Source organism: Eublepharis macularius, chromosome 11 (assembly GCF_028583425.1).
Source record: "Eublepharis macularius isolate TG4126 chromosome 11, MPM_Emac_v1.0, whole genome shotgun sequence".
NCBI classification, from domain to species: domain Eukaryota; kingdom Metazoa; phylum Chordata; class Lepidosauria; order Squamata; family Eublepharidae; genus Eublepharis; species Eublepharis macularius.
Genome location: NC_072800.1, coordinates 11,204,709 through 11,232,172, shown reverse-complemented (window position 1 = coordinate 11,232,172; position 27,464 = coordinate 11,204,709). Strand labels below are relative to the sequence as shown.

General features: G+C 44.6%; 1 protein-coding gene across 2 annotated transcripts; it reads right to left on the bottom strand.

The window, feature by feature from the left end:
• Window positions 1-1,022: 1,022 nt before the first annotated feature.
• On the bottom strand, window positions 1,023-27,453 carry TRIP13 (thyroid hormone receptor interactor 13). Of its 2 annotated transcripts, none has more exons than XM_054991706.1 (15): window positions 27,409-27,453; window positions 24,671-24,761; window positions 21,711-21,787; window positions 20,653-20,818; window positions 19,457-19,586; window positions 18,148-18,203; window positions 15,658-15,748; window positions 14,488-14,560; window positions 12,387-12,450; window positions 8,224-8,310; window positions 7,386-7,492; window positions 6,302-6,455; window positions 3,519-3,631; window positions 1,998-2,067; window positions 1,023-1,413 (listed from the first exon to the last, which is right to left on the bottom strand). In XM_054991706.1, the coding sequence occupies exons 3-15, from the start codon at window positions 21,734-21,736 to the stop codon at window positions 1,318-1,320; spliced, it is 1,233 nt and encodes a 410-aa protein (XP_054847681.1). In that variant the 5' UTR covers window positions 21,737-21,787; window positions 24,671-24,761; window positions 27,409-27,453; the 3' UTR covers window positions 1,023-1,317. The 2 variants fall into 2 exon arrangements, with proteins under 2 accessions (XP_054847681.1, XP_054847682.1); XM_054991707.1 differs by having other exon boundaries at window positions 21,685-21,787; window positions 27,409-27,447.
• Between the last annotated feature and the right edge of the window lie 11 nt (window positions 27,454-27,464).

The window sequence follows — 27,464 nt, the reverse complement described above, 5'->3', positions numbered from 1 at the left end:
GTGAGCATCCACCCTTGCTAGGAAGCCCCCGCCCCAGGCTGGGGACAAGCATACATACTTGACAGAGGGAGGTGGCAACTTGATTCATGATTTGCAGTTCAGTAAAGTCTGGAGCATTCTACAACTCTGTCCCTGTCTGTTTGTGAGTGGAAGAGACTAGCTTCATGCCCCACCTCTTCTCCCCGTAGCCATGACTTCCCCTCAGGTCTGCCCCTTCACACATCCAGAGATGCCCATGTTGGGATGGTCATTCAGATGCCACTGGACTTCTGTTTTGTTCAGCTGCCACACCTAGTGGGAGTCTGATGTTTTGGAGCAGGGATGGCTGTGTGTGGGCAGCACGTTGCTGCCAGCCAGGCCCTTGCCAGGGAAAGGGTGGGCATTCTGTCCATCGGACAGATGGCCATTGCCAACGGGTTGGGGACGGGGCTGTTTCGGCCATGCTTGGTCCTCCCCTCCCTGTCTGCTAGCTTCTCAGTGCAGGGGCATTGTTGAGGCAACGGCTGGATTGGCAGCAGGTGATTGGCTGTGCTTGTGTGCGCGCCGCTCACAGGGATGCCCTCACCTGCTGTTGCACAACTGGTGGATGTTGCCAGGGTTGCAACGGACTCCGGCGCGCTTGACAGGCCATCTGTGCCTTCTGGAGGTCGCACCTTGTTGTTTCTCCCTGCGGAGCTTCCACAGGGAACAGACCGGAGCTACCGCAATTGTGCTGGCAGCCACTCACCTTGGCTTCTGCCAGGATTGCACGGGTAATCACCTATGACACACGGACAGCAGGGGTGGGGGGAAAGGGAAGTGCCTCTCTTCAGATTGACGAAGCTTCCTTGCCTGCTCCCCGGCAGATGATTGTTACCATTCACTAGAGCTGAATGACTGCTAGTAAGCTCAGAGGGAAGGAGATCATCAGCCACATACAAGTTTCAGCAATTTTTTAATCTAGGAACTTAAAAAATTAGGTGACTGTAAATAACCTGGTCCACAAAAAAAAAAAGATACAAAATGATACAAGATCAAAGGTACACAGTAGAAAACGTTTAATACAACTCTCCAAGGGATCATTTAAAAAAGTGAAAAATAGGAGTCAAGCTAGGAACTAAACAAAACAACAATATACAAAATCACTCAAGGAAGCTTAAGTTAATTTGGCTAATTGTTGGATGAGAAAAAAGCGTAGTTTCCCTAAATTGTCCTTACTCAAAGTTTTTATCAATCCTTATTTAAGAAGTCCCATGGATCCTGCAGAATGACAAACGCCCCAACGATACAATTATGGAAAGTGTTACAGACACAGAAGGGGCTACAGAGGAGGAAACGTCAAACGCAGTCTGAAAGCTTGGCTCTTTCTTCAAATTGCTTGTCCACCACCAGTGACAGAGCCCGAAGGAATGCAGCCATTGTAACATTAGGAGACTAGAAGGAAAGAGAAAAAGAAAATCAGCATCAAAACAGGTACCCCTCCTGTACCAGAAAAGAGTGCTTGGTCCCACATCATCAGTATTTTCAAAGTAAAGGTATGGAGGCAGTCCAAACAGTAAAACACTGAGAAAAACAATTACATTAAAGTGAAAGAACCTGAACACACAGGAAAAGTCTGAGCTAGACACACAAAGGCTGTGCGTTCATGGCCTTTGTGGAGGCACGCTCCTTGTCACCTGGAGCTACATCACAGTTAATGGCCAGGCCAAAGGAAACCAGCAAGGGCTCATATTTACTCACTTCATCTATACTCTGTCCCTTGGGGACCCAAAATGGGTTACATCGTTTTCTTCTCCTCTATTTTTATCCTTACAATAATCCTGTGAGGTAGGTTAGGCTGAGAGGGTATGACTGGCCCAAGGTCAGCCAGCAAGCTTCCATCCCCAAGCACTGGAATCGGTTTGGGTGTCCCAGATCCTATACTGGTGCTCTAACCACCCCACCACATTGGTTCTCACATACTGCCTAGTTCCAACAACAGAAGGAGAGATCCCAAAACAAAAGGAGTACAGGCTTACTTGAATGTAAAGCGCGTGGGCTAGAAAAGGAAGTTTCCGTAAGACACGGCCACTGAGTCCTGCACTTTTCCTGTATTAGAGGAGAATATTTTAAAGATATTGAGATCACTGTCAAATGTAAACATATAAGGAATCATAAACTCTGCTATGCTGGCTGTATACAGCAAAAGTATGCCACAATGATAATTTCTATGACATATTCTGTTCTAACAGAACAACCCCAACCCCATATCCAGCTCTGGTGTTCAGACGGCAGGTCTAGTTCTCAGAAACAGCAGCTAAGGTAGCAAGCCTGTATTTGAGCTGGAGTTATTAACCGCCTTGAGTGGTTACTGAAGGCTCACATCAGATGTTCAGGAGCAAGGCTCTAAGCCTAGCCTTCTCCACCACCATTCACATGCTAGGTTTGAATGTAAAGACATCTCCCCTAGGAAGAAACTCCAGTTTTAACTAGAATAAAAGAATGCTAGAATAAATTACTTTTTTCTCAAGTTAAAAAAAACCCTCCTTAAATTGGGGATAAGAAATTGTAGGGCTTCCAACAGCAGAGCTCTCAAAAACCTCAGTGTAATGATTTTAAGGAAATGCGTGTGTGTGTCTTTAAATGCTTGGTGTGGTATAGGTGAAGAGTGGGGGTGAAAGAGAGGAATGAGGGAGGGAGATGATTGGCTGATGACTGAGAGGGTGGGCGGAGCGAAGGCAGGTTTTAGTTACTGAGAGTGGAGGGGAAAAGAGTCAGTCAGGGCAAGAGAGGCTGGCTGGGTGCAGCCTGAGGGTGTCTATGCATTTCTGAGATAAATATTGAGTCAGGAGAAAGCAGGCAAGCTGTGTGCAGCCTGAGCTTGCTTATGGTGTCTGAGAGAGAAATACAGCCTGTGTGGGAGCCTGAACTGTGTGTTTGTGAAAGAACATTCAGTCAGGGGAAAGCAGGCCAGCTGTGTGCGCGCCTGAGAAAAGGTCTTACTGGTAACTGGGAGAGAAATTAACATCAAAAGCAGGCAAACTGTGTGTGAAGCCTGAGAGAAGATCGCTGTGACTGGGTTTAAGTAAAGTAACTTTAAGAATGGAGAACTACTCTTTTGAAACCATCAAGCTTAAGAAATAATATGAAACCAATACGCTTCTTATAAAAATAAAAGTTTACTTTGTTTTTTTTTCATATCCCAGAGTATCTGCCATTCCTATATCCCATTCCTTCCCTCATGGCCACATAGTACCAAGAAGGAGCCTGACCCTTGGCCATGTTACTAAAAAGAGACATTTAAGTTATTCTGGAATTTACTTCCTAGTGGCAGCAACCTACCAAGAGGGGGCAAGAATAAAAGGCTTAAAGACCACATCTACCCAAGAGAAGGAAAGGGTCGTAACACTCAGACTAATTGAGGTTATTAATTATAGATACATCAACACTTAATACAGGAGAATTTTTAGGTTTGGTATGGATTCTTGAAACACGTGAATTTTGTTTCAGGAGACAGAAAGTAAAGAAAGGGATAGATCAATGAATTCCAGGACTCCTACCTTGCAATTTCTTTCAAAATGAGACTGAGTTTCGATACATCGTTTTCTACATAACCAATCACCTCTAACTCGCGAAGTGTCAGCAATTGCTGCCGAGGATATATTATTTGACACTATGGGGAGCAAAAAAGATCTCATTTGTAAAACAGTAAAAAGCTGCAGCTACGCTGAAACTCCAGAAGCAGCTCCATAGAAATATGCTTATTCCTTGCGTTCTGACTGCTGAATTGGGTAAGGGGCTCTTTCCAATGTATAAGCCACACTGAATGAAACTCAGTACTTAGCAATGAGATTTCCCTCCTTTTTTTCCTCCTCCAGTCTTAGGCCTTGTTTGACCTGTGCAATTTTCATTGCTGCTGCTGTCTAATGCCGCGGAACAATCTTTGAGTGTCAAACAAATAGTCCTCAACTATTTGTGTAGCATATTTTGGGAGCGGTTCAGAGTACTGACCAAACTGAAGTGCTGCTCCAGCTCAGTAGATTATGCATGACAATGATTCAATGTGACGTGTTAATTTAAAAAGAAACCTTTTTAATTTTGAGTCTTGCAGCGTAGGGGAAGATAACCACAGGGAAATGATTAGGAAGAAAAGCCTGATTACATATATCGTATCTTGCCTTAGCTGTGATTATCTTTACTTCTCTAAAAGGAAGTCATTGAGTGATGGTTCCTGGGACATGTAGGTCACTCACCAGACACCACCCCCCGGGACTTCTCCATCACACCAGGTATCCCAGTGGGAATAATGTTCTAGGGAGGGCTTTTTTTCTGGGAAAAGAGGTGGTGGAACTCAGTGGGTTGTCCTCGGAGAAAATGGTCACATGGCTGGTGGCCCCGCCCCCTGATCTCCAGACAGAGGGGAGTTTAGATTGACCTCTGTGCTGCTGAGCGGGGCCACCAGCCATGTGACCATTTTCAAGAGGTTCCGGAACTCCGTTCCACCGTGTTCCTGCTGAAAAAAAGCCCTGGTTCTAGGACAGAAGTTCGACTTGGATGTGGCTGATAACCGAGCTATGAAGTAACTTCACAGATAAAAAGGGTCTTTTAAAGGTAAACAAGAATGAAGCTGATTTGAAATAACACCAACTGAGGAAAACATTTACAGGAAACATGGAGCTATGGGATTTCAGTTGGTACGTGCCAAGAAAATAAAAACCTTTAATACTGTGTTCCATGCTGGATTGAACTGTTACAACTCAACACAACCCCCTGCTGTATTTCTGTAACACTCTTTCTCCCAGTCCCTCTGATCCCTACATGGTCCTTCACCTACGCTAACCAGTTCAAACGCATAGCTTCCAACTGTCAAATCTTAGGGGACTTCCTATTTCCTGACACTCAGCCCCTATTGTTTGTCTATCTTTCACAATGTTTTCAGAAATTTGTTGCACAGCGCATAAAACGTTTGAAGCTTTTTAGTTCAGAAAGCAAGGGTCCCAAATCTTGTTGAGTCTGTGGACACTTGTGGAATCCTGAGAACGTTGTGGGAACTACCACAAAATGACTGCCATGGATGGGCAGCCAGATGTAAATTACTGGGCATTTCCAAGCCAAGAATCCTCCCTCTGATAGAGACAGCTGTGGTCAACTAGGCCCTCCCTGAAGATGCCTCCCAAAGGTGATACCTCCGAGGCTGTTCTAAAGCCCCCCGTGCTCCAGTTAGGGGAAGAAAAACTGAATTAACTTTTTGCTGTGGGCAAGAAATGTTCTGGAGGATGTGGGTGGCAGGGGGAAAAGGCAGGTACTGTTGTGCCCTATTTGAGAGAGAAAAATTCTCTTCACATTATTCATAATTTTATAAACCTCTGTTTAACACTAGAACCAAAGATTTAAAAGTGAAGCTGAGCAGCAGCAGATTCAGGACAGGCAAAAAGTGATACTTCTTCATGCAGTGCTTAATGAGTTTATGGAATTCGCTGCCATGAGATGCCACCATTTGACAGCCACCATTTTTCAAATGGCTATTTTTTTTAAAGGATGGGACAGGCTAATGAGAATTGGTATATTAAAGGTTTTCATGGTAGTTAAATGGATTATCTCTTCCAGATTTTTTAAAAAAATTATTTACTTCTTTTATAACTTGCTTTCCACCCCACGGGGGACCTAAAGTGATTCACAACATTTTTTCTATTTTAACCTCTCAACCACCCTGTGGGGTAGGCCAGGCTGAGAGTGCATGACTGGCCGAAGGTTACCCAGTGCGCTTCCCCGGCAGAGTGGGGAATCAAACCTGCATCGCCCTGATCCAGAGTGACACCCGTGCTGGCTTCTGCCCGAGTACCAGATGCTGGGACAAGAGATGTGGGGGGGGGGGGAGGCAGATACCGCCCTACCTCGCTTGTGTGCTTCCCCAATGGCACCTGGGCAGCCACCGTTGGTAGCGAAATGCTAAAACTGATGCCCAAAGGGCCATGTCCAGCGGTGTTGTTTTTATGCTCTTAAAATTCACAAAATATTTTTTGTCATTTTTGTTGCCTTGCACAAAGAGGCAGACACACCTTTTGTCTCTGAACGCAATCAACAAACTTGTGTGAATTGCAGATGGGGAGGATTAAATACAACCCATATACATTGATCAGAGAAGAAAGAGATGATAGATTTTTACCCTGCCTCCTGGCCCAATCAAAACACACACAAAACCTGCACAAATGAGTTTATATGAACGTTGTTCAGGATGCTAGTCATTCCTTAAGAATTTAAATCCATAGAAACTGACAGCTTACAGCCCTGCCTCTAAGGATTTAATGCACAGAATTTGGAATTAACTCTTACAATGTTTTACCTTCATCAGTTCTTCCAAGCAGGAAAGGTAGATTTTGAATATTGCTGCAGTGGGAGGTGGTCCAATGTATTGCTTAATATCAGCTCTATCTACAAAAGCCATATCAATTTTATCCGTGATATTTGAAGTGGTCAAGATAACTACATTAGGAAACCTTTTAAAAAACACAAGCCACAACAGTAATTTCATATGCTTAACGCCAACAGGATTCCTTAACATCTGAGTCATTCAACAGTCTAATTTTAGTATGAAGTCTTTGCAGGTGTGGATTGTTTGGCATCAAGACCATATCTGATTCAGCCCCCCTCCATGACATATTCAATTCTGTAGCAATCTATACTAGCAGAAGCCCAACGATTTCTTTGCTTTGTCCCCCTTCCCTGTGCAGTCCAAAATATACCCCGAGAGAGAGCAAAGTCCCTTGGAAACAGCACGAGCAGCTAGCCAGGGATCTGGAAGGGGTGTGTGTGTGTTGGGGGGGGGGGAACAGTGAAAATCACCCTCCTTCCATTAGCAAAAATGTACTGTGGGATCCAAAGCCTTTATTTTTCAAAAGTAAAAGCTGAGGATTTAGATTACGAAAGGACACCTGGACTGCACAAAACTATCCTAGGAATGCACAGTGCCTGCCTGCCGACACAAGTTGCCCACCCAGATCCAGCTAATATTTTCAAAACATTCTTGAGTGTACCCAGATTCTTATCGGAGGATGCCCAAAGTCCTCATGATCCCGTTTCATAGGAAGAACTCATTGCAGGAATTATCTGAATGTACTGGTGGACAAGATTCTACATTTTTCTCAGTAAAACTAGTCCGTTTTTAATATTTCTATATAAAAACCTCACACTTTGTTAATTAATTATCAGAGTAAAATCCAGATTAAAGTATATAAAACATACAACTTAATATCATGAAACTTATTCTAAAATAAATTATTCTCTCACCCCTCATATCTGCTCTGTAATTCTACTGGTTTTCCAACCTGCTATTTTCATGCAGTTTTTTTGTAAAGGTACAAGAAGAATATTTTGTCTCCTCCAACAGTCTCTTCCCAATTTCTACTCTTTTTATAAGAGGACATTACCTTTTGATCTGATCAATTTGTGTCAAGACTGCATTGACAACACGGATGGCATCGGAAGGCTCCGTGCCGGCCTGACAAGAGTTACGGGCGGCTGTGAGACTTTCCACCTACCAAAAGCAAACAAAAAAGAGTTCTGCCAGCTTCATGAAGAACCAGAACTGTAGGACAAGACTGTATTTACTGTGCATTCCTAAGCAGAATTACTCCAGTCTAAGCCCGCTGAAATCAATGGGCTTAGACTGGAGTAACTCTGTTTAGGATTACACTGCTAATGTATGCACACCTACTCAGGGCTTTTTTTTCAGGGGGAACGCAGGGGAACGGAGTTCCGGAACCTCTTGAAAATGGTCACATGGCTGGTGGCCCCGCCCCCTGATCTCCAGACAGAGGGGAGTTGAGATTGCCCTACGCGCCGCCAAGCGGCGCGTAGGGCAATCTCAACTCCCCTCTGTCTGGAGATCAGGGGGCGGGGCCACCAGCCATGTGACCATTTTCTCCAACGGCAACCCACTGAGTTCCACCACCTCTTTTCCCAGAAAAAAAGCCCTGCACCTACTCCATTTTATACTCAGAGAGCATCTCTGTCAAACAGTTATGTTTTGAGGCTTCTCCACACCCTAATTTGCCTTCTACCCCCTTTCCCATCAAAAACCGCAGAATGACAGTTGGAAAATGCACGTAGGTTTTAAAAACTATACTAAAGTAACCTGGTGATCTTCCTGGCAGTCAGAAATACTGAGCGCAGGACAGAGAGATGAAGCCACATTATTTCCAGACACCACACCAGCATTTTGTATTGCCGTCAGTTTTTAATGTAAAAGGATACTGCTGTCAATACCTCATCGATCAGCACAAATACAAGGGCATCTCTGTCATCAATGAACTCGTGAATCTTCTGGAACATTTTGGTAACAAGTTTGCCACTCTAGAAAACAAAATGGGAAGTGACGCATGCTCTCCTCCTCTCTCGGGTTGATCAGCGCACCAGTTACCACTTACCTGGCCTCCGCTGGCAAGTAACAATTACCTTGAGGTGATCAAGTACAGTCGCTTACAGCAGCCGTAATCGCTACACTAAGCAACCCCACAAAGGGAACCCCTTACCAGGAGGAACACAAGAGATATATACAAACAGTATGTCTATAGAGGCAGAGTATTAAAGTCACAAAATCTAAAAGTGCTAAATGCAACACTTATAATACAATGTTATAATATGCAAATTCCTGCCAGTGTACAGTATGTGTTTTCAATAACAACAATTCATACAACAGCTCATATGAAGCACTATACCCCTAAATCATATAAAGATGTCACAACAATAAATCCGGGGAAAAGAAATCCAACAGGTAAGTCTTTGTTCATAATATTATTTCAAAATGTCTCATGTATTTCATTTCTTTTTTTGCAGGTTTTCAAACGAACAGCGGATGATGTTCATTACTCTCCAAGCCCAAACTGGGGCCCGCTATTAGATGATGCAGATTTCGTCCCAAAGGACTTCCTCAGGGGCGTGGATGTCGTCCACTGTGGAAATGACCGCATAATATACACAAGATTCACAGAACCCGGAGACGGCGCTGCTTCCTTCCACAGTGCCTGTTAACAATACCCAATAACAATGGCCAATAGTATTGCCAGTCCCTGTTAATAATACCCGTCCTCTTAACCGTCTCTCCATTAACTGGTCCGGGTTCTGTGAAAAAATAATCACTGGCAGGAATTTGCATATTATAAAATTGTATTATAAGTGTTGTGCTTAGTACTTTTAGATTCTGCGACTTTAATACTCTGCCACTATAAACATACTGTTTGTATGTATCTCTTGTGTTCCTCCTGGTAAGGGTTTCCCTTTGTGGGGTTGGTTAGACTTTAACCAGGAGTGCCTTTTGTTTTGTATAATTGCTATGCTGGCAGCAAGGACAGAATTGCTACACAGAACTTCAGAACTTGCGTTCTCATATTATGAGGTAGTCCCCCTTGGAACACCTGGAACAGCTGGGGGGGGCATAGGATCCCAAGGCAGAGGGAATCTTCTTCCTGCCAGCTACATCTGTGACAAGGTACCTTCATTGGATTTGTGCAGGTGAGTGCTATCTCAACCTGATTTTGGAACAAGGAAGATCAATGCAGCTTTGTTCTAATTACACTACTCCGTGTCTGATTTTAGATGGGAATTAGAGCTAAACTACATGAGATGCCCGACACGTCTCGTGTTCTTGCAAGTTTACATGGGAAGTATAGTTGTGCCCTGCCTCCGAGCTCCTAGAGGAAAACCTGAGCGGAGCAGATTTTTGCAAGTGTCTCTTGCAAAAATCCACTCCGCTCAGGTTTTCCTCCCGAGCTCTTACAAGCTATTGTGAGTTGTAAGTAAGCTCTTAAAAGCTATTGTGAGTTGTAACAAACAGAAGGAGTTACAATTTAATGTCACTTTGGTTATTGTTTTAGCCCTGTGCTCTTGAGAAAGCTGAGGCACATGTGTTCATGCGAAACAATCCTGCGAGCTAGCTGGTTGTCGAGCCGAAGGGACATTTATCTCATCTTTTCTGTGGCTTGGAGAGAGCTGGAAGACAACTGCAATTACAACCCTCAATTTCACACAGTTGCTAATTGAAAGCAGTTGAGAATTGAAGCTTATATGACCTGTCTTTAATCACTCTGAGCCAAACAGTTCATTTGAGGTTATGTGTTGTGGTCTGTTTATTTTCAATCCAGATGAATGACAATGTATAATGGATGTGATGTAATCAATAATGGTGATGATGTAATCAATTTATTTATCACACTTCGTAATTGTGTACTGTTGTTTATTATATTGAATTGAGATAAGAGTGGCTGTATTGCTGACTTAGAGAGCCTGTGTTTTTTCTCCTGTATTTTGCTTGCTCTCTCTTTAAGAGCCTCTGTTCTAGCCAGAGCAGCAGCAGAGCCAGAAGGATGGGAGGGAAAGAGTCAGCGAGGGGAGCCCAAAGACAACCAAGCCTAAAGATAACGGGCAGCTAGCAGCAGCAGCAGCAGGAGCTGCTGAGGATGCCACTGAAGCTGTTAGACTCAACCATCTCTTCTCACAGAGGGGGAACAGAGACTTGAGCCCCCCCCCCCAAATCTTGGAGCTCTGAGAGAAGGGATGGTTGAGTCTAGCAGCTACGGTGGTGGCAGCAGCCTCAGCAGCCCTTTCTGTGGTTGCTAGTCACCTGCCAGCTTTGGGCTCCCCTTGCTGACTCTTTCCCTCCTATCCTTCTGGTCCTGCTGCTGCTGCTCTGACATAACCCCCCAAAGCTCCCAAAGGAAAACCCGAGCAGTGTGGGGGTTTTTTGCAAGAGATACTTTTGCAAAACTCCACTCCGCTCAGGTTTTCCTCCAGCTCAGGGTCGGGACATGACTACACTTCCCAGGTAAACTTGCGGGACCCCAACACCTGTTGGGCGTTTCGTGTAGTTTGTCTCTTAGATGACCCACTTTATTCATCTCCTACTGGTATCCAAATCTACAGTCCCTATAGTAACATTATTGCAGCTAACAAGGGAATACATTTTATGATTCGCTCTCCGTCTCTGCATATGCAGTGCCTCAGTTCCTGAGGATCTTCTACATTACACCTTATTTTGTCCCATGTATGCAGAGGTTAGAGCTAAATTTCTTGCCAACTTATTAGTGGGCCGTAACTTTACCTCTGATATTGACAAATTAGTTTTTTTGTTATCTGATACTGATTCTTTTGTCACTAGCAGAGTATCCCTGTTTGCCTTAGCTGCAAAAAAGATTAGGGCCAAGATTGTTTCCTTAGAAACCTAATTTTCCCATAACTGTCTGGTATTTATTAAGGTCCCATTTTAATTGTATTCTATTTTTATTATTTTAATAACTGTATTTTATGCCTGTAAGATAAGATTTCTATTTTTACTGTTTTTAACTTTGTATTGTGATGGCCTTTGGCCATATACAATTAAACCTTCCAGAACACTGTGTGATTCTCATACATTTTGTGAGCAGGCTTACTGAGTAATGAAACACACATGAAGCTGCCCGAGACTAAATCAGATCATTGTCCTTTGAGGTTAGTATTTCCTACTCCGACGTGCAGCTGCTCTAAAGGGCCTCAGGTGGAGCTCTTTCACATCACCTACTACCTTGACTGGAAATGCTAGGGACTGGACCTGGGGCATTCTGCATGCAAAGCGGAGGCACTACCTGTCTCTTCAGTTACCTGTTTTTTCTACCTGTATGCTGCTACATGTACACAGCCTCAACGAACCATACCCCTTCGAGGGAAGACAGAGGTTGCATGGCGCCTGGGAACATGCCTACTTCGCAAAGTGCAATCCTAAGCATTGATTTCAATGGGTTTAGACTGGAGTAACTCTGTTTAGGATTGCACTGTTACAGTATCTTTCAGCAGAACAGATGTTGATTAAGGGATTAATAAGAAATGTTAGTTTTCTTTGTATACTACAAGCTTGTTAGTAGTACTTTCTGTAGTATTCTTTGAATAACTACAGAGTAATTTCTGGTCTGGTCTAAAGTGCAAGATTTCACTGGAGAATCTTATTTAATCTGCACTGAAGTTCTAAGCATGTTAAGGCTGCAGCAGTTAGTCTTTAATCTGTTCCCTATATGACTGTGCAGATACACAAACACACCCAGACTCTTATCAGCCCTGGAAGGCAAAGGACTGCTAAAGGGAGGGTACCTGTCTATTACTTTCCAGGATAACAGCAGCAGGGTTCCATTCAGACAGTTCTGCCTGGCGGCGATTCAGACTGGCTCCATGGTGTGAAACTGTACAGGACGGAAGGGTTAAAGTCCCTCCCTCCCTCAGTACCACAGCCCCAAGCAGAACTGGGGCCTACACAGCTGCTACTGCTTTCTTCTTCACACATCTCCCAGCATTACATTTGTTTCAGTCAGAATAAAGATCTTAGCAATCAGACAGATCTAGAGCACTTCATCACAGTGGCATGGAACAACATTATCACATCACAAGAAAGAGATGCAGAGGCGTACCTCAGAGAACCACTTAGAGAAGAGGCTATGGCTGTTTATCTCGATCAGCTGTCCGTAGCTGTACCTAGAATGCCAAATTAAAGTCAACTCAGTTAAAACAAGGAACTGTTATTACTACTGATTTCTGCATTATTAGTGCCCACAACGTCCAAGACAGCATCATCCTGATGTCGGCTGTTGCCTGATGGTCTCTGTTCAGATGATCTTAAATACTGAGCTTTCTAAGACTTATATTTACAAGGCACAATCCAGCCACAAGCACTTCCAATCCTATTTTCTCAACTCTCCTATAGAAATATGCATTTGAATCCCATTAAAAATGAAGCGGCTGAAAAGTACTTTACTGATTTGTAGCCCCAATCCCCCCCTCCAGTTTTACCAACTTGCACTCAAGTATTTGTCTTGGACCCAACTCCTTTGCTCTGTGTACATTTCTCTCCAGGCACTGTAAAGTCAGTTCCCTGCTGTGCTTGCTCGCTCTTGCAACAGGCCAGCAGTACTCACTCTATGGGTCGTGGGGAGCCACGTGCGCAATTCCCACCACCCAGAAGAGCCACATGGCTACTGTATGCTCTGCACACCATCCCAAACAATCACATCCTACTATATAAAAGAGTAAGCATGTTCCAGACGACTCATTTCCTACTCTGGTGCACCACCAGAGGGCACTGCCACAGAGGGAAGCCCAGGCCAGGATCAGGAAGCAAAGAGGTGGCGAAGCCCCCACCCCCGACTTCTCCGAGCTGGGATCAGGATGGAGCAGGTGGCAATGCCCACCCTCCACCTTCACCAACCGGGTTCAGGAGCAGAGAAGGTGGCAATGCCCCCCCCACTGCCTTCACCCAGCTGGGATCAGAAGCAGAACAGGTGGCAATGCCCGTCCCCCTTCACTCGGCTGAGATCAGGTGCAAAGCAGAAGGCAATACTCACTCCCCTTCACCCAGCCAGGATAAGGAGCAGAGCAGATGGCAATGCCCAGCCCCCCTCAACCTGCTGGAATCAGAGTTGGAGCAGGTCACAATGCCCACCCCCCTTCACCCAGCCAGGATCAGGCACAGAACAGGCGGCAATGCCCGCCCCCCCTTTCACCCGGCCAGAATCATGTGCGGAGGAGGCAATGTCTGCTCCCCTTTCACCTGGCTGGGATCAGGAGGACAGCAGGTGGCAAGGCCCGCCCACACCTTTTCCCAGCCAGGATCAGGCACAGAAGAGGAGGCAATGCTCGCCCCCTTTCACCCGGCCGGGATCAGGCGTGGAGCAGATGGCAATGCCCACCTCTCCTTCACCCGGCCGGGATCAGAAGCAGAGCAGGTGGCAAAGCCTGCCCCCTGCCTTCACCAGCCAGGATTATGAGCAGAGCGTAAGGCAATGCCCGCCCACCCACCCCTTCACCCGGCCAGAATCTGACATGGAGGAGGAGGCAATGCCCGCCAACCCACCCTCCCCTTTCTAGAGCCCATTGTATTTTTTCCATAACGGGCTTTGTTGCTAATATAATATAACCTTCTAACGTAATCAGAGTATTTCTGAGCATGTTGTCTCTCCCCAGTATCACTGAATCTTAGCTAAAGCCCTTACGTATCTGGAGTGAAGGGAAGGGCTTGTACACCAGTCCTGAGACAGAAAACACTGTGCAAGCTTTCAAGTCCCCCAGAATTCTATTCGATTGGACGTATAAAATAAATGCTTCGTCCCTATGTTTTAAGGGGACTCTGAATCTTTCCACAGCAGAGAACTGCCACATAAGCACCCGGAGAGAAACACACACAGAGCAAGCCATAGTTATTAAACAAAAGAGGTTCTGTATCTTTGTCATTTCAAAGGTGAAGAGTTAAAAATCCTTGTGGCACAAGCTTTTATGAGCCAGCGCCAACACTTACTTACTCTGCACCTAATCTCTTAGTATATTACTACTTTTAATTCTTCAGCCCAAGAGTCTATAAAGCTAAGCACGGCAAGGAAGGTGTCCCAGAGGCAACCCATCGGGAAATTCTGTGCAAGCTTTATTTAAATGAAAAAGAGCCTTTTATATCCTTGGAAAACAAAATGCTAGTGGTTGAAAGTCATACTGTTTTAACATTAAAATATTAATCTGAATTACCTATGTGAAAGTCTAATGGACAGCTTCTGAGCCAGTGCTTTACACAGGGAAGTTTTACCAGTGCCTGGAGGGCCTGCAATGAAATCACAGAATGTATTAATTCTTAAAATATTCCAATTACATCACAACACACTTTTCCTTCTAAAAAGCCGGGATCCAGTCTTTCACAACACCACACAAGGCCTGAAGTGGCTGAAAGTGTCTGCTTCCATCCTACGTCACAAAACCAGCCATGAAATATTTACTTTTGAGACAATTGTACACAGCAACCAATTGCTAATAACTAGTTGTAAAAAGAAAGCTAGTATTGAAATTATTCATAGGTGAACTAAATGCTGCACACAAATGTGCCAAAGTTGCTCAGTTGTCCTTTCTGAAGAGGAAAATCCTTTGACACGGAGGAGTAACCGGGAGGAACAAAGTTGTGCCCGTACACCTGGGCCTCCTCCAGATCTTCCATTCTGAAGCTGCTTTCCCTAGACCGAAAGAGCTGCGGAGCTGCCATTCCAACAATGTGAGTGCAACGTGTGCCTGGTGCTCAGCTAAGCTAGACTAACGTCTTTTGAGGTTTTCTTTCCTTAAATTTGATATGACCACCGCTGGGCTGCCTTCCACATACACTTGCTACCACTCTGCAACGGCATTCTTAATGCTGTCCAGTCACAGAACGTAAGTCAGCCACAGAAAGAGCTGAACTGGCTAATAGGGGGATTTGGATAATTTCCACTTCAGATCTCTGCTCCAGCACGAGCTCACTAACTGACCCACCAAACCTGTCTTGCACATTTTTACCCTGCTCTTCCTCCAAGCTCAGAGAAACACACACGGTCCTCCCTTCCTCCTTTTATGCTCACAATCACCCTTCGGTGTAGGGTAGGTTGCCCCAAGGTCATCCAACAACCTTAAGGGGTGAATGAGGATAAATCCAGATGCTAGTATGATGCTCTAATTACTAAACCATAATCTCTCAGCCCGCCCACTCACCCGCTTCCCCCATTATGAAGATAATACTAAGGTAATGGGGTTGTTGTAAAGATAAATGAATTAATGTATATGAAGCACTTTGAACACACTGCTAAGTAAGATCATAATTACACAGGGCTTCAGTGCTAGTCGATTCCCAAAAGCCTTCTAACCAAGTACTATTTAGTTAAAAGATACATATTTTACCATGCAATAGGACAACTCTGTTCCACGATATCAAGTTGCTGTCGACGTTTCTGTCTGAGAACAGTAATGTTGTGGTCACATAATCTAGTAACTAATTGGACAGAGAAAGGAACAAACAATTAAGACTCCATGGTCTAATTGGCTTCTCGATACAGAAGTTTCAAGCAGAGTAAGTGGTATGTGCATGACATCAGTAATGAGACAGGAAGCCTTTGTCTCGATTCAGTCCAGGTGGATACAGTGTCTTGAGCTTCCTTATCAGTTGCAATCTGCTTTCCGGTCTCACATCTCTACACCCACCACCCCTCTGCATACCCCGCCTTATTCAATCACGCCTGCCATTGTCATTCATTGGCTATTCTGCTTCTGCAATTACTATCCAAGATATAAAGACAGATGGACTCACATTCTAGCTGTATCTGAAGACGTGAGCTGTGGCTCATGAAAGCACGTAACATACTACAAATTCTGTTAGTCTTATAGGTGCTACTGGACTCTGGCTCTTTTCTACCTCTAAAGACAGACTAGCACAGCTACTCATCTTGATACAAATGGGCAAATAACTGAATATTTACAATGTCACTATATAATACGGTGGAAGTTCTAAATACTGAAGAATATTGGGGCTGGGGCCAAAGCATCTTGGACTAATATGGACGAGTCATGAATCTTGTAAGGAATACTGGCTGAGCCTTCTAGTACCGCTGGCCAGAGATCAATGGCCAGAATCTCTCACTAGTCACTCTGTGAAGCTTACCTCACAGTCTAAAGACTGAAGGGTACATTTGCTTGGTCCACACAAGACTTCCATTGGCTAAACTTACGTCTTTCATTAGGGAAAAGTCACTGGATAAATATATTGATACCTGGATGCCCCTTTGCTGGCTTTTTACAGGAAACAGAGAAAAATGAACTGATGGTTTCTTCACTTGAAGATTAAGAGCTAAAGATATATGTTTTAAAGGGAAGGAAGATCTAGCCACTTAGGCTAATTTGGGGTTAAGATATAATCGATTATTGATGGTAAAGGTAAATTTGAAGTGAGGTTATAATTTGTAGTATGTATAAATCTTTTCACAGAGAAAATTGGTATTTATTCCTAATTCTTATCGTCTTTTTTCTTTTCTTTATCTTTTTTGACTTTGTCTTTTTTGGGATTTTTTTAATTAACTTGGAATAATCTTTTATTAAAAACTCTTCTTTAAAAAAAGACTTCCATTTTTTTTTTAACATGCAGCCCAAGTTTATACACGCTTAATCAAAACTAAGTACCACTGAATTCAGCAGGACTCTCCTCCAAGCGTGCACACCTAAGCGGTCTTCTCTAGAACCACAGTTAGAGCCCCAGAGTCGGAAGGGGTCGCAGGCCATCCACTACAACCCTTGCCTCAATGCAGGAAACCCAAAGCTACAGCTCTTTCATCGGAGGACAAGCCTGTGTTTCAGGTAGGAAGCAGTGTGGATCTGCAATGGAACAGCAGGATTTGAGTCCAGTGGCACCTTAAAGACCAACCTGGGTCTCAACCCTATGCTTGAAGACCCTTCCAGCAAGGTTTCGTGCAATGATACCAGTCTCATGACCCATGAGACTGGTATCATGGATCAGAGACCCATGATCGGCTTTCCCAACAACTTTAAAAATTATTTAAAACAAATCTGTAGATATATCCCAAAATGAGTTTGGGCCATAATACTGGGGGAGAGGATTTAAACCCTTCCCTACGTGATTTCCCCCAATGAATCGGTCCGGCCATCCTCCTCAAGCAAAACATATGGGTGCTGGAGGGGCCCCATGCAAGGGGTGGAGTTGGGCCAGGAAGGAATGCAACCTTCCCCCTTCCTGCAAGCTCCTCTTCCCCACCAAAACCACAGAGGAAGAGACGCCAGCCTCAGCTCTGCTTCCTCTCCCTAGCGGTGACTGCTCTTTAAAACTAAATGCCTTCCAGGAGGCTCCTTCCTTCTCTGCTACAAGAACAGCTACAACAAGGGCCTTTGATAAGGCACAACCCTCCAAACCAGAAAGCAGCAATGGAGCAGGGGAGACTGCAACCCTCTGTAACCCCTGATCAGTGCAAACCAGGTCACCCTGCAGATTTAAAATGAGCAGATGTTATTACACCGAGAGCTGAACGTTTTCACAGGAAGGAGGAACACCGTTGCCAGCTGTGTAACATCTGTGCTGAGAATTGCTTTTCCCCTTCCTGTCTCAGCTATTTTATACAGCTTGGGTGTGGCTACAGGAGTGAGCCCGTGGATGTAAGCTGAAGGGCAAGAGCCAAAGGGCACGTAGTCTATGGCCTGCAGCCTGTTTTCAGCCAAACCAGCCCATGATTCCAGGACCAACCTGAGAGGTACCTGTTCTCTCCTTTTTGACTCTGTTTGTTGTTCTGCTCTGGTTATTTATGTATTTTACTTGCTGTAAGCCACTTTGGGTTCTTTTTGGAGAAAAATGCTTAAATAAAAATAAATAAATAAGTACTTGCAACCTACATCTGATTTTACTTCATCATCATAAATAAGGCTCTCCCAAAGACCATGGAATTCAGCTGCAAAACATAACCATTAGATTAAAGACCTAGCTATAAAAATGAAAATATTTTATTTCAGATCAGTGATCTCTCACTGTTTGAATAAGTACATTGGTTTTTCAGTTAGCTTAACAAACATATACTACATACATCCACATAAGCCAGCCCTATTGGACACATTTTTGACAGTTTCACGATAAGACTGGAGCGTACAGCTATTCACTCAGTTAAGAAAATATGAAGAATTCAAATCTTTACACATCAAGTTTACACACAGGCAAGCCCCCTGAAGTGTTTTTTTCCAGGCTAGGGCAGAGGAAAAGAAAGCCAGAAGTCCCACGGCACACAAGTATCCTAAAGAAACAGAAGCATAAGTGGCTGCAGTGCTTTCCTTTCTTTCTCGACATGTCCCCCCGCCCCCTAAAAACATTCATAGGACATGAGTCTGCGATAGGCTAAAGCTTCTTAAGTCCCATCAAATTCAACCAAATAAATTTATTATTTATTTACTTCATTTATACCTCTTTCCTCCCCAATAAGGACCCTAAGCAGCTTACATTATTTTCTGCACTATTTTATCCTTACAACAACCCTATGAGGTAGGATGTGTGTGACTGGTTCAGGTTCACCCAAGCTTCTACTGCAGAGTAGGTATCCAAAACTGGGTCTCCCGGATCCTAGTCCAGGACTCTAACCACTATTTAATACTAGCTCTCAGCTCCAGGTAGGACTTAAAGCGCCTGAGAGCCAGTTTGGTGTAGTGGTTAAGAGTGTGGGACTCTAATCTGGAGAACTGGGTTCGATTCCCCACTCCTCCGCTTGAAGCCAGCTAGGTGGCCTTGGGTCAGTCACAGCTTCTAGCTCTCTCAGCCCCACCCACCTCACAGGGGTATTATTGTTGTGGGGATAATAATAACATACTTTGTAAACCGCTCTGAGTGGACATTAAGTTGTCCTGAAGGGTGGTATATAAATCAAATGTTGTTATTATTAATTTTAATTAGATGATCCCCTTACAGTACAACGCAAAATCCTGTAGAATCCCCATCTGTAAGAATGCATTCCGCTGGCAGCGCAAGGATATTTTCCCCACTTCAGAACGCAGCATACGTTTATTTCAGAACTCAGCAGTTTCACTTTTCATATCTTGCTTGATTCCAGCACAGCTCATGTCCATATAATTCTAACAATACTTCCACTTCCAGATGCTGAACCTATCATATGCTGAACTCTTGAAGACCATCTTAAAAGTTGCACACAAAGAGAAGTACCTGTAGGTAACACCCAGTGATTAGCCGCAATGATATTCTCATTCTCTTCTTCCAGGTTTTCAGTACTGGGGCCTTCCTCATTAAGATGAAAAATATGAATGCAAAGATGACACTCGCTCAAGTTAATCGGCTGCAAAGGAAATGAAAAACAAAGTTAGCCTCGGGCAAACAATCAGGGGGGTTATAGAATATCAAAAGTGAGCCAGTGTGGTGTAGCGATCATAAAGTGCTGGACCAGGATCTGGAAGACCTAGGTTCGACTCCTACACTTCCATGGCTGGTGACCTTGGAGCCCATCACCACACACTCAGCCTAAGCTACCTCACAGGGCTGTTGTGAGGAGAAAATGGAGAAGTGAATGACATAAGCGACCCTGGGTCCCCACTGAGGAGAAAGGCACGGTATAAACGGTGTAAATTAATAATAATAATAGTAGTAGTAGTAGTAGTAGTAGTAGTAGTAGTAGTAGTAGTAGTAGTAGTAGTAGTAATACAGATGTTTTGCACTCAAGGTGAAGACAAAAATCAAGGTCCGATTCAGATTATATAATTTTCTAAAGTGAATTCTGGAAAAAAAAATCACAGTCAAACCAAACTTGTCAATAGCTATAGCAAATGAGGACTGGTCTGCAAAAGCCGCAGAAAGAGACGGTGGGACCTTGAGGTATTGGACAACAGATACTGCATCAAGTTCTCCTGCATGAATTACTCCCTCCCAGTAAAAAAAAGAAAAAAGAAATGCCCAGGCAAAATTTCTATCTTGTGCTCACTTTCTGTTTGCAAAGAATTTTTGATTTATGAAAACATTCCAAGATGAGAGCAGTCTGCAGTGGTACAGTTCACTTTAGACTTCCATTGACTCATTTTGCTGCATTTCTATACCATGCCTAAGCTGTAAATGCATTGTTAATAGAGTCTTGGAATCTTCTCTGCATTTTCAGTATGATGAGTAAGGCAGCGTGAATGCTAGGAACGTGCATGCAGCGCCTCACCTGTAACATCTGGGAAAGGGGGAACAGACTGAAGGAACCCTGGATGGAAGCTATAGATCACAATCAAAGCAACCACCATTTTGGAAAAACAGACCACCACCTTGATAAACATCAAGCATGCAAAACGGTACTTTTGTTTAATAGCTAGCATTTTTTCCAGAAAAGAGTTTTTTATATTTGATTGAGATATGAAATAATTAAATACCTGTCTTTCTTTTACTTTTAGCTCTGTATCCACAATTGCAACAGATTGCACGTTATTTGTCAGGAAGCAATCATCAAACTCAGTCCACTTATAATCACCAAAGATAATGTTATGCCTATTTAGCAATTTTAGGATACTCTCCTTAATATCTTCTCTCTTTGCAGTGCTAATTAAGATGGAAAAAAATGATTAGCCAACCATAACCATTAAGGTCATTAAGTACCCACTGTCACCCTATCTCCGCACCAGAAGTATACCCAAAAGGTAACCCACAAAACCCTGTTTGCAGGGGTCATTTAGTAGAAAAAGAGCTGGAGGAACTCATCAGCATAACTCATCAGCATATGCCATACCTCTTGACATCACTGGAAGTGTGTCATTAGCATAACTGATCTGCATATGACACACCCCCTGACATCACCTATCCTGGCTGTTTTGGACCCAATCCTGGCCATTCAGGACTGAAATTGGACCCAAAATGGCAAAAAGGAGCTGAAAATGGCCGAAAAGGGGCCCAAAATGGTCAGGATCAGGCCACTGCTGAGCAGGAGAGTGATCCACCACCCGTCAGAGGCCCCAATCCAGGCTGAAACGGGCCCCAAATGGCCGAGAGTCAGGAGGGCAGGACCATCTGACATGTGACCTCTATGGAGAACTACTGGAACTGCGTTCCTGTGCGTTCCCCCTCAAAATGAGCCCTGCCTGTTTGTGAACTTAAAGGGACTGAAGGAGCTGCCCCACACCTGAAGCACAAAAGAACAAACTTACTTAAAGAACATCAGATCCACATGACTTAACCTAGTAAATGACGCCCACTTTACAGACAGAAACAAATGTCTGCATTATCAAAGAAACATGGGTGAAAATGTCGCCATCAGCCACTGGGCATCTCCAGGTAAAACAATCTCAGCAGCACCTGAAGAGAACCCCACCGAGCACCTTCGGGACAAACAGATTTGCCCCCTTCCAGTCCCAGGCATCATTACATTGAGACACTTTCTGCAACAAAGATATTTAAAGTATTACTCCAACCTGTTTGATTTTTGATGAACTTCTACCTGTATCTGCAGGAACTCACAGTCATTTGGAAGAGCCTGTTTTAAGTCACCTGCTGCTTCGTCCATACTATAAAAGCCTAATTTAAAAAGACAAAGGGGATGTAGTGGTTATGTCTCTAAAATGTCTTGAAATGTCTTGCCTTTCAGAATTGTGGGCACTGTATGTTTTATTAGTCATTTGCACTTCTGGCTTCATTTTTGCATGCTTATCACAAGCATATCCGAAGGTTAAAGACATGGCAATGTATACAGATATAATGATAGAATAACTGTGAAGTTTCACAATGTTGATCAATGTGGGAGGACTCCTTACCAACAAAGCACCTCAGCCAGCATTTGACACTTAGAAATTTCTTCCTCTGACTCTTGCAGGGGAGAAAGAATTGTCCTGGCTTACCTGTGGAGGAGGAGTTGTCTAATATCACCTCAAAGTGTCCCACACTCTTATGCCCAGCGGACTAGGAATGGGGATTTCCCACTACGGCTGTCTTAAAACGGCTGTCCAAGTCAGAAGGGCTCCAGCCGCTCGTGGCCACGTCTTTCATGGCTGCCACATTGCAGCCGCATCTCTTCTGCCCTGCACCTTGCTGAGAAATTGGGCCAAACCCCAAACTGTTTGTGCTGCTGCTATCCCTGGTGGTGAGCTGACTGGCCATCCTCTAAGGTAATGCCAAACGGGATAGGCAGGGGAGGATCAAGGGAGACAGGTGATGGAAAACAGTGAAATCTTGGTGTTTTTTTTAAAAAAGACACAAACAATGAAAATGAAGGACTGCAACAGCAGAACTACAACAGAAGGAAATATAAAGTCAAAAGAAAATGAAGCAGAACTCTTGGACTTCCTTGCTCTCTTAATGGAGGCAGGAAAAGAAGGAACAACAACCGTAAGGCGAGGAGGAGGAGCCAAAGGATTGCCACTTCCTGCCTCCAAAGAATGATGGGAAAGTCTCCCATTCAAAGTGTCCCATTCAAAATTAAGCCCTTATTTCCCAATGAGAATGGAGGGCAACCATGATGTCTAACAAATTCAGATTATGAATGACCTTAAAGAGTGTTCAGAATTCTAGAAAGAGTTAACTAGGTTAAAGGAAGTCCCACAAATGTGTTGGTCTTCACCTAGATCCTATTAGCAGAAATCTCACCTCATTAAAAGTGAAAATATTAATTGATATGACCATGGTTTTGTCGAGGTCCGTTTTCCATCAACCACGACCCACATGGTTGATGGACTAGAAGCTCAGAAGCAGGGCCCAGAGGGAGAGCCACCTCCCATTTTATCCCCAACACCTGGTATTCAGAGCCATGTATTCTCATTCATTCCATTTAGCTGCCAAGGTTAAAACCTTTGGAAATACTTTACCTCCCCAAATATGTTTAATCCTTTTTAAAAGCTATCCTAAACAACAGTGACACCAACAACTACATAATGTTTAAGTTAATTGTCCACTGTGAAAAGTTGTATTTCCTTTTCTTGAACCTACTGTTAATCAATTGAGTAGGTGTCCCAAATGTTACGGAAGGAGGGAATAAATCTGTGCTATAGCCATTCACGATGCTATAAACCTCAATCATGCCCACTCCAGCCCCGCAAGTCATTCCTGCCCCGCAAGTCACATCCTAAATCAATTCTTATTACGTATCCTTCCTATATTCATTTCAGGGAAAGGATGCTGCAGCTGTAAAAATGTTACATTTGTCAGTCTATACGTCCAAATGTACAAAACCAGTTATCAAATGACTGCCCAAGCGAGAACCAATCCGGAGTGTAAAATACCAGTGAAAAGACTTCACTTATTGGCAATCAGAAATTGACATGCTACTCTAAGTATCTATGTTCAGCTTTGCAGTCTGAGAGGTACAGGGATCCATATTGTAATACAAGGCTACGGAGGGCAAGCTTAGCAAAAGTGCATAACTTTGTGTAGTTCTAAAACAACAACATCAAACAGAAGGCGTCTCTTAAAGGCCACCAAGAGAACAATTTTAGATAACTCAAGATAAGATGGAGGGTTCTTACCAACCCTTAGAAGGAGAGCTCAACCACCAACTTCTGCCTTCACTCAAGCATGCAGCCAAAGGCACATCCCCCCCACTACAGACATCCCTCATTTTCAGCACCAGCCCCCACCTCTACAGGGGTGTCACAATGCAGCAAAAGGCTGCCATAGCAACACTCACTGTGCCCAGCATGACCTGCCTACCCCTTGCTGACCAAGCCCCTGTACTGTCTGAATTCACAGGGCTCCATGTCAAAAAGGGCCAGGAGCAATTAGGCCTATCAAGACACCCTGTGGACCAGTGTGGCACCAGCTAAGACCATCTACTGTGGAAGTCACGGGTTCAGACTTCCACTACCTCCTGAAGATGAAAGTAAGTGGTATATGAGGACAACTGTAGGAAAGAAAAACTGTAGGACTTAGGAAAACAGGAATACAGATCTTCCCAGGAGTAAGGAGCTGATCCTCAACAAAAGCTTTTCCATCTAACCAAGATGTTCAAGATCTGTTCTCTTCCATTCAGTGCCAGCTAGCCTCATTCTCTACCACGTTCAAATGGGATTTTTAGGTAGGTGTTATTGCCAAGCATGCAAATACAGATGAAGCTCTATGAGAAACTTTCCCTGGGTCTTTGAGTAGGATGAACAGGACCATCTTCTCCCAGCCTATCCAGCCTGCCAGTTAAGATCTGCCTCGCAAGCTCAGCTCTCTGTGCCGCCACCTTCAGAGGAGGGACAGGTGGTGATTAGAGGCAGGGCATTTTCTGTGGTGGCAGCTCCCTGCATAGATTCAGAAACTTTTTCTGGGTCTTTGAGTAGAGTGAAGCAAACCAATACTAATGGAGCCAAAACAAAGGAGGAGGGGGGAGATGCAAGAGCTGGAAACCCAAATAAGTGTGGTCACTGAACTGGACTCATACCGTTGAAACCCTGGGTTTATCTTCTGGAAAGTGACTAAACTTACTGGAGGGCTTTGGGTATATCTTCTCAGTTTGGTCCAGACTACTTTTCAAGGTTGTGGTGCAGATAAATCGCTTCTTTGCCACCCTGAGGTCCTTGGTGGAAGGAGATGATAAAGACGAGATTAAACATAAATAAATCCTGGAAAACGAATGAAAAACTGCAAGACTACAAATCACCAGAGAAAGAAAATATCGTAAGTGTGCAAAACTTAATTCATTGTAAAAGTTACTGAAAAAGAAATGCTTTTCGTACATGCAGAAGACCCCTAAATATTATTGTCTTACATTGTTTTAAACATATGGCTATTGGCTATATCCCCTATAGAAATCCACTTCACTTGTAACATACTGGAAAACAAAAGTATTTCAGCAAATCTTTGTACACCCATTAGAAACAATTTTTGCTTATTGTTAAGTAATAGCAAAAGGCCTACGGAAGCTTATGGGTTGGAGAGGAACCCCAAGGTGCTTCGATTCCAGCCCATTCCTGCTTTTCTGCCCCCCTCCCAGGAAATATTTCTCCAGTTCCTTCTTATCTAGTTCTCTGACTGACACACACACTGGTGTTCTCTCTGCCCAAGTGCAAGCCTCATTTTATTTTTTTTTTCCTCTCAGAGGAATGAGTCAAAATCACTCACTCCCAGGGCTTTTTTTTCTGGGAAAAGAGGTGGTGGAACTCAGTGGGTTGCACTCGGAGAAAATGGTCACATGGCCGGTGGCCCCGCCCCCTGATCTCCAGACAGAGGGGAGTTGAGATTGCCCTCCGCGCCATGCGGCGCGGAGGGCAATCTGAACTCCCCTCTGTCTGGAGATCAGGGGGCGGGGCCACCGGCCATGTGACCATTTTCAAGAGGTGCCGGAACTCCGTTCCACCACGTTCCCACTGAAAAAAAGCCCTGCTCACACCTATACAGAAATGTAAAACGGTAAAAGGCCTGTCATGCCTGCAGATGGTCATCCTAGAAGGCATTTTTTGGCCACAGGAGAAAACAAGGGATCAATGAGAACTTGTATCTACAACAGGGGTCTGATTTACCAGCGGAGGAGAACTAAGAGGTAAACTGCTGCGATGATAGAAAGGACAAAAAGGCACGCCAGCCTAGAGATGGAGGGCTGCATTTTGGAATGTTTCCTCATGTGATTAACTCCCTGTAAAAAGAAAGCCAGCACTTGACACCTTCTCCCTGCTGCACTACCTTTCCATTTCCAGGAATGGTTTTGTTTTTTCACACAAAGAAGCATTCAGAAGTACAGAAGCCATCCCCTGCAGCGGTGCTATCCAGTTTACCCTTCACACAAAGCCTCTTTCTATGCAGGACTAGAGTTCCAATCCCCACATACCATGAAAATGAATGTGTAACCTTGCGCTAGCACCCAGAATCAGAGGCTGGCCTGACAGGGCGGCACTTAAAATCCAGACCTGGAAAAATTGCTTTCCTCTTTTAAAAAAACTGTAACATCTTTTTGAAGAACTCGAAAGCTCACAGGGCGCTTTGTGCTATTTGGTTCGGACTCAATAAAAGGCACGGCATTGGATTTTGTTTCTTTTTCTTGGATTTCCTGAGAGCCAAAGCAGCTGTGTCCAAACCACCACCAGCACCACGGCTCTCACTCAGTCTCACCCCCAGGGTTGCTGTGGAGAGAAAGCAGAGGAGCCATGCATGATATAGACCACCTGGGGTTGCCAAGGCCAGGGTGGGAAATTCCTAGAGATGCTGGGTATGGAGCCCGGAGAGGATAGGGTTTGCGGAGGAGATGGACCTCAGTGGGGCATAATGGCACAGAGCCAGGGCTTTTTTCAGCAGGAACACGGTGGAACGGAGTTCCGGAACCGCTTGAAAATGGTCACATGGCTGGTGGCCCCGCCCCCTGATCTCCAGACAGAGGAGCGGCTGAGCAGCGCGGAGGGCAATCTAAACTCCCCTCTGTCTGGAGATCAGGGGGCGGGGCCACCAGCCATGTGACCATTTTCTCTGAGGGCAACCCACTGAGTTCCACCACCTCTTTTCCCAGAAAAAAAGCCCTGCATAGAGCCAAATGTTACCACTATTATTTTTATTATTAAAATTTTTTTTAGATTTTTTCTGCAAAAAAAAATGGGGCCATTGATGTCCAGCAGCGAAAAGATCAAAGGGGGCGCTACAGAGTGTAAAAAGAAAAGTCAGGTCATGTTAGAGAAAAACGAGTCGCCTCTTCCTTAGCTAGCAATACATTTTTACAAACTGCAATGATCAGGGCAGGTAAGTCTGTGAAAATCTTTAAAATGTGTTTTTTTTAAAAAAAAAAATAAGGAGCGGCATAGAGTCAACTCTCCAAAGCAGCCGTTTTCTGATCTCTGTGGCCTGGAGGGCAGCTGCAGCAGAAAAGAGCAAGAGCCCAGCAGCACCTAGAAGACGAAGCACGATGGGGAGAGGGTCGGAGCTTTCCTGAGTTACACAGCGCGCTTCTTCAGACCCGGCCGCGCCCTTCCTCACGTTGTGTTCGTCTTCTAGGTGCTGCTGGGCTCCCGCTCTTTTCTACGGCTGCAGCCACACAGACAGACACGGCTGCCCACCTGGATCTGTCTCCCGGGGGGCGGGGGTCAGTTGTGACTCCGGGAGATCTCCAGGCCCCACCTGGAGGATGGCAACCCTCCCCCTGGACTCTTGGGGAGGGAAAGCGGCGCAAAAGGAGGCCCAGCCCGCCCGCTGAGGAGAGGAAGGCGGCCTGGCCCCGGCCCGAGCGCTCCTCTCCGGCTCACCCCGGCCGGCGCCGCCACCTCCGCTCCGCTCCGCTCGAATCCCGCGCGCTCCTCGC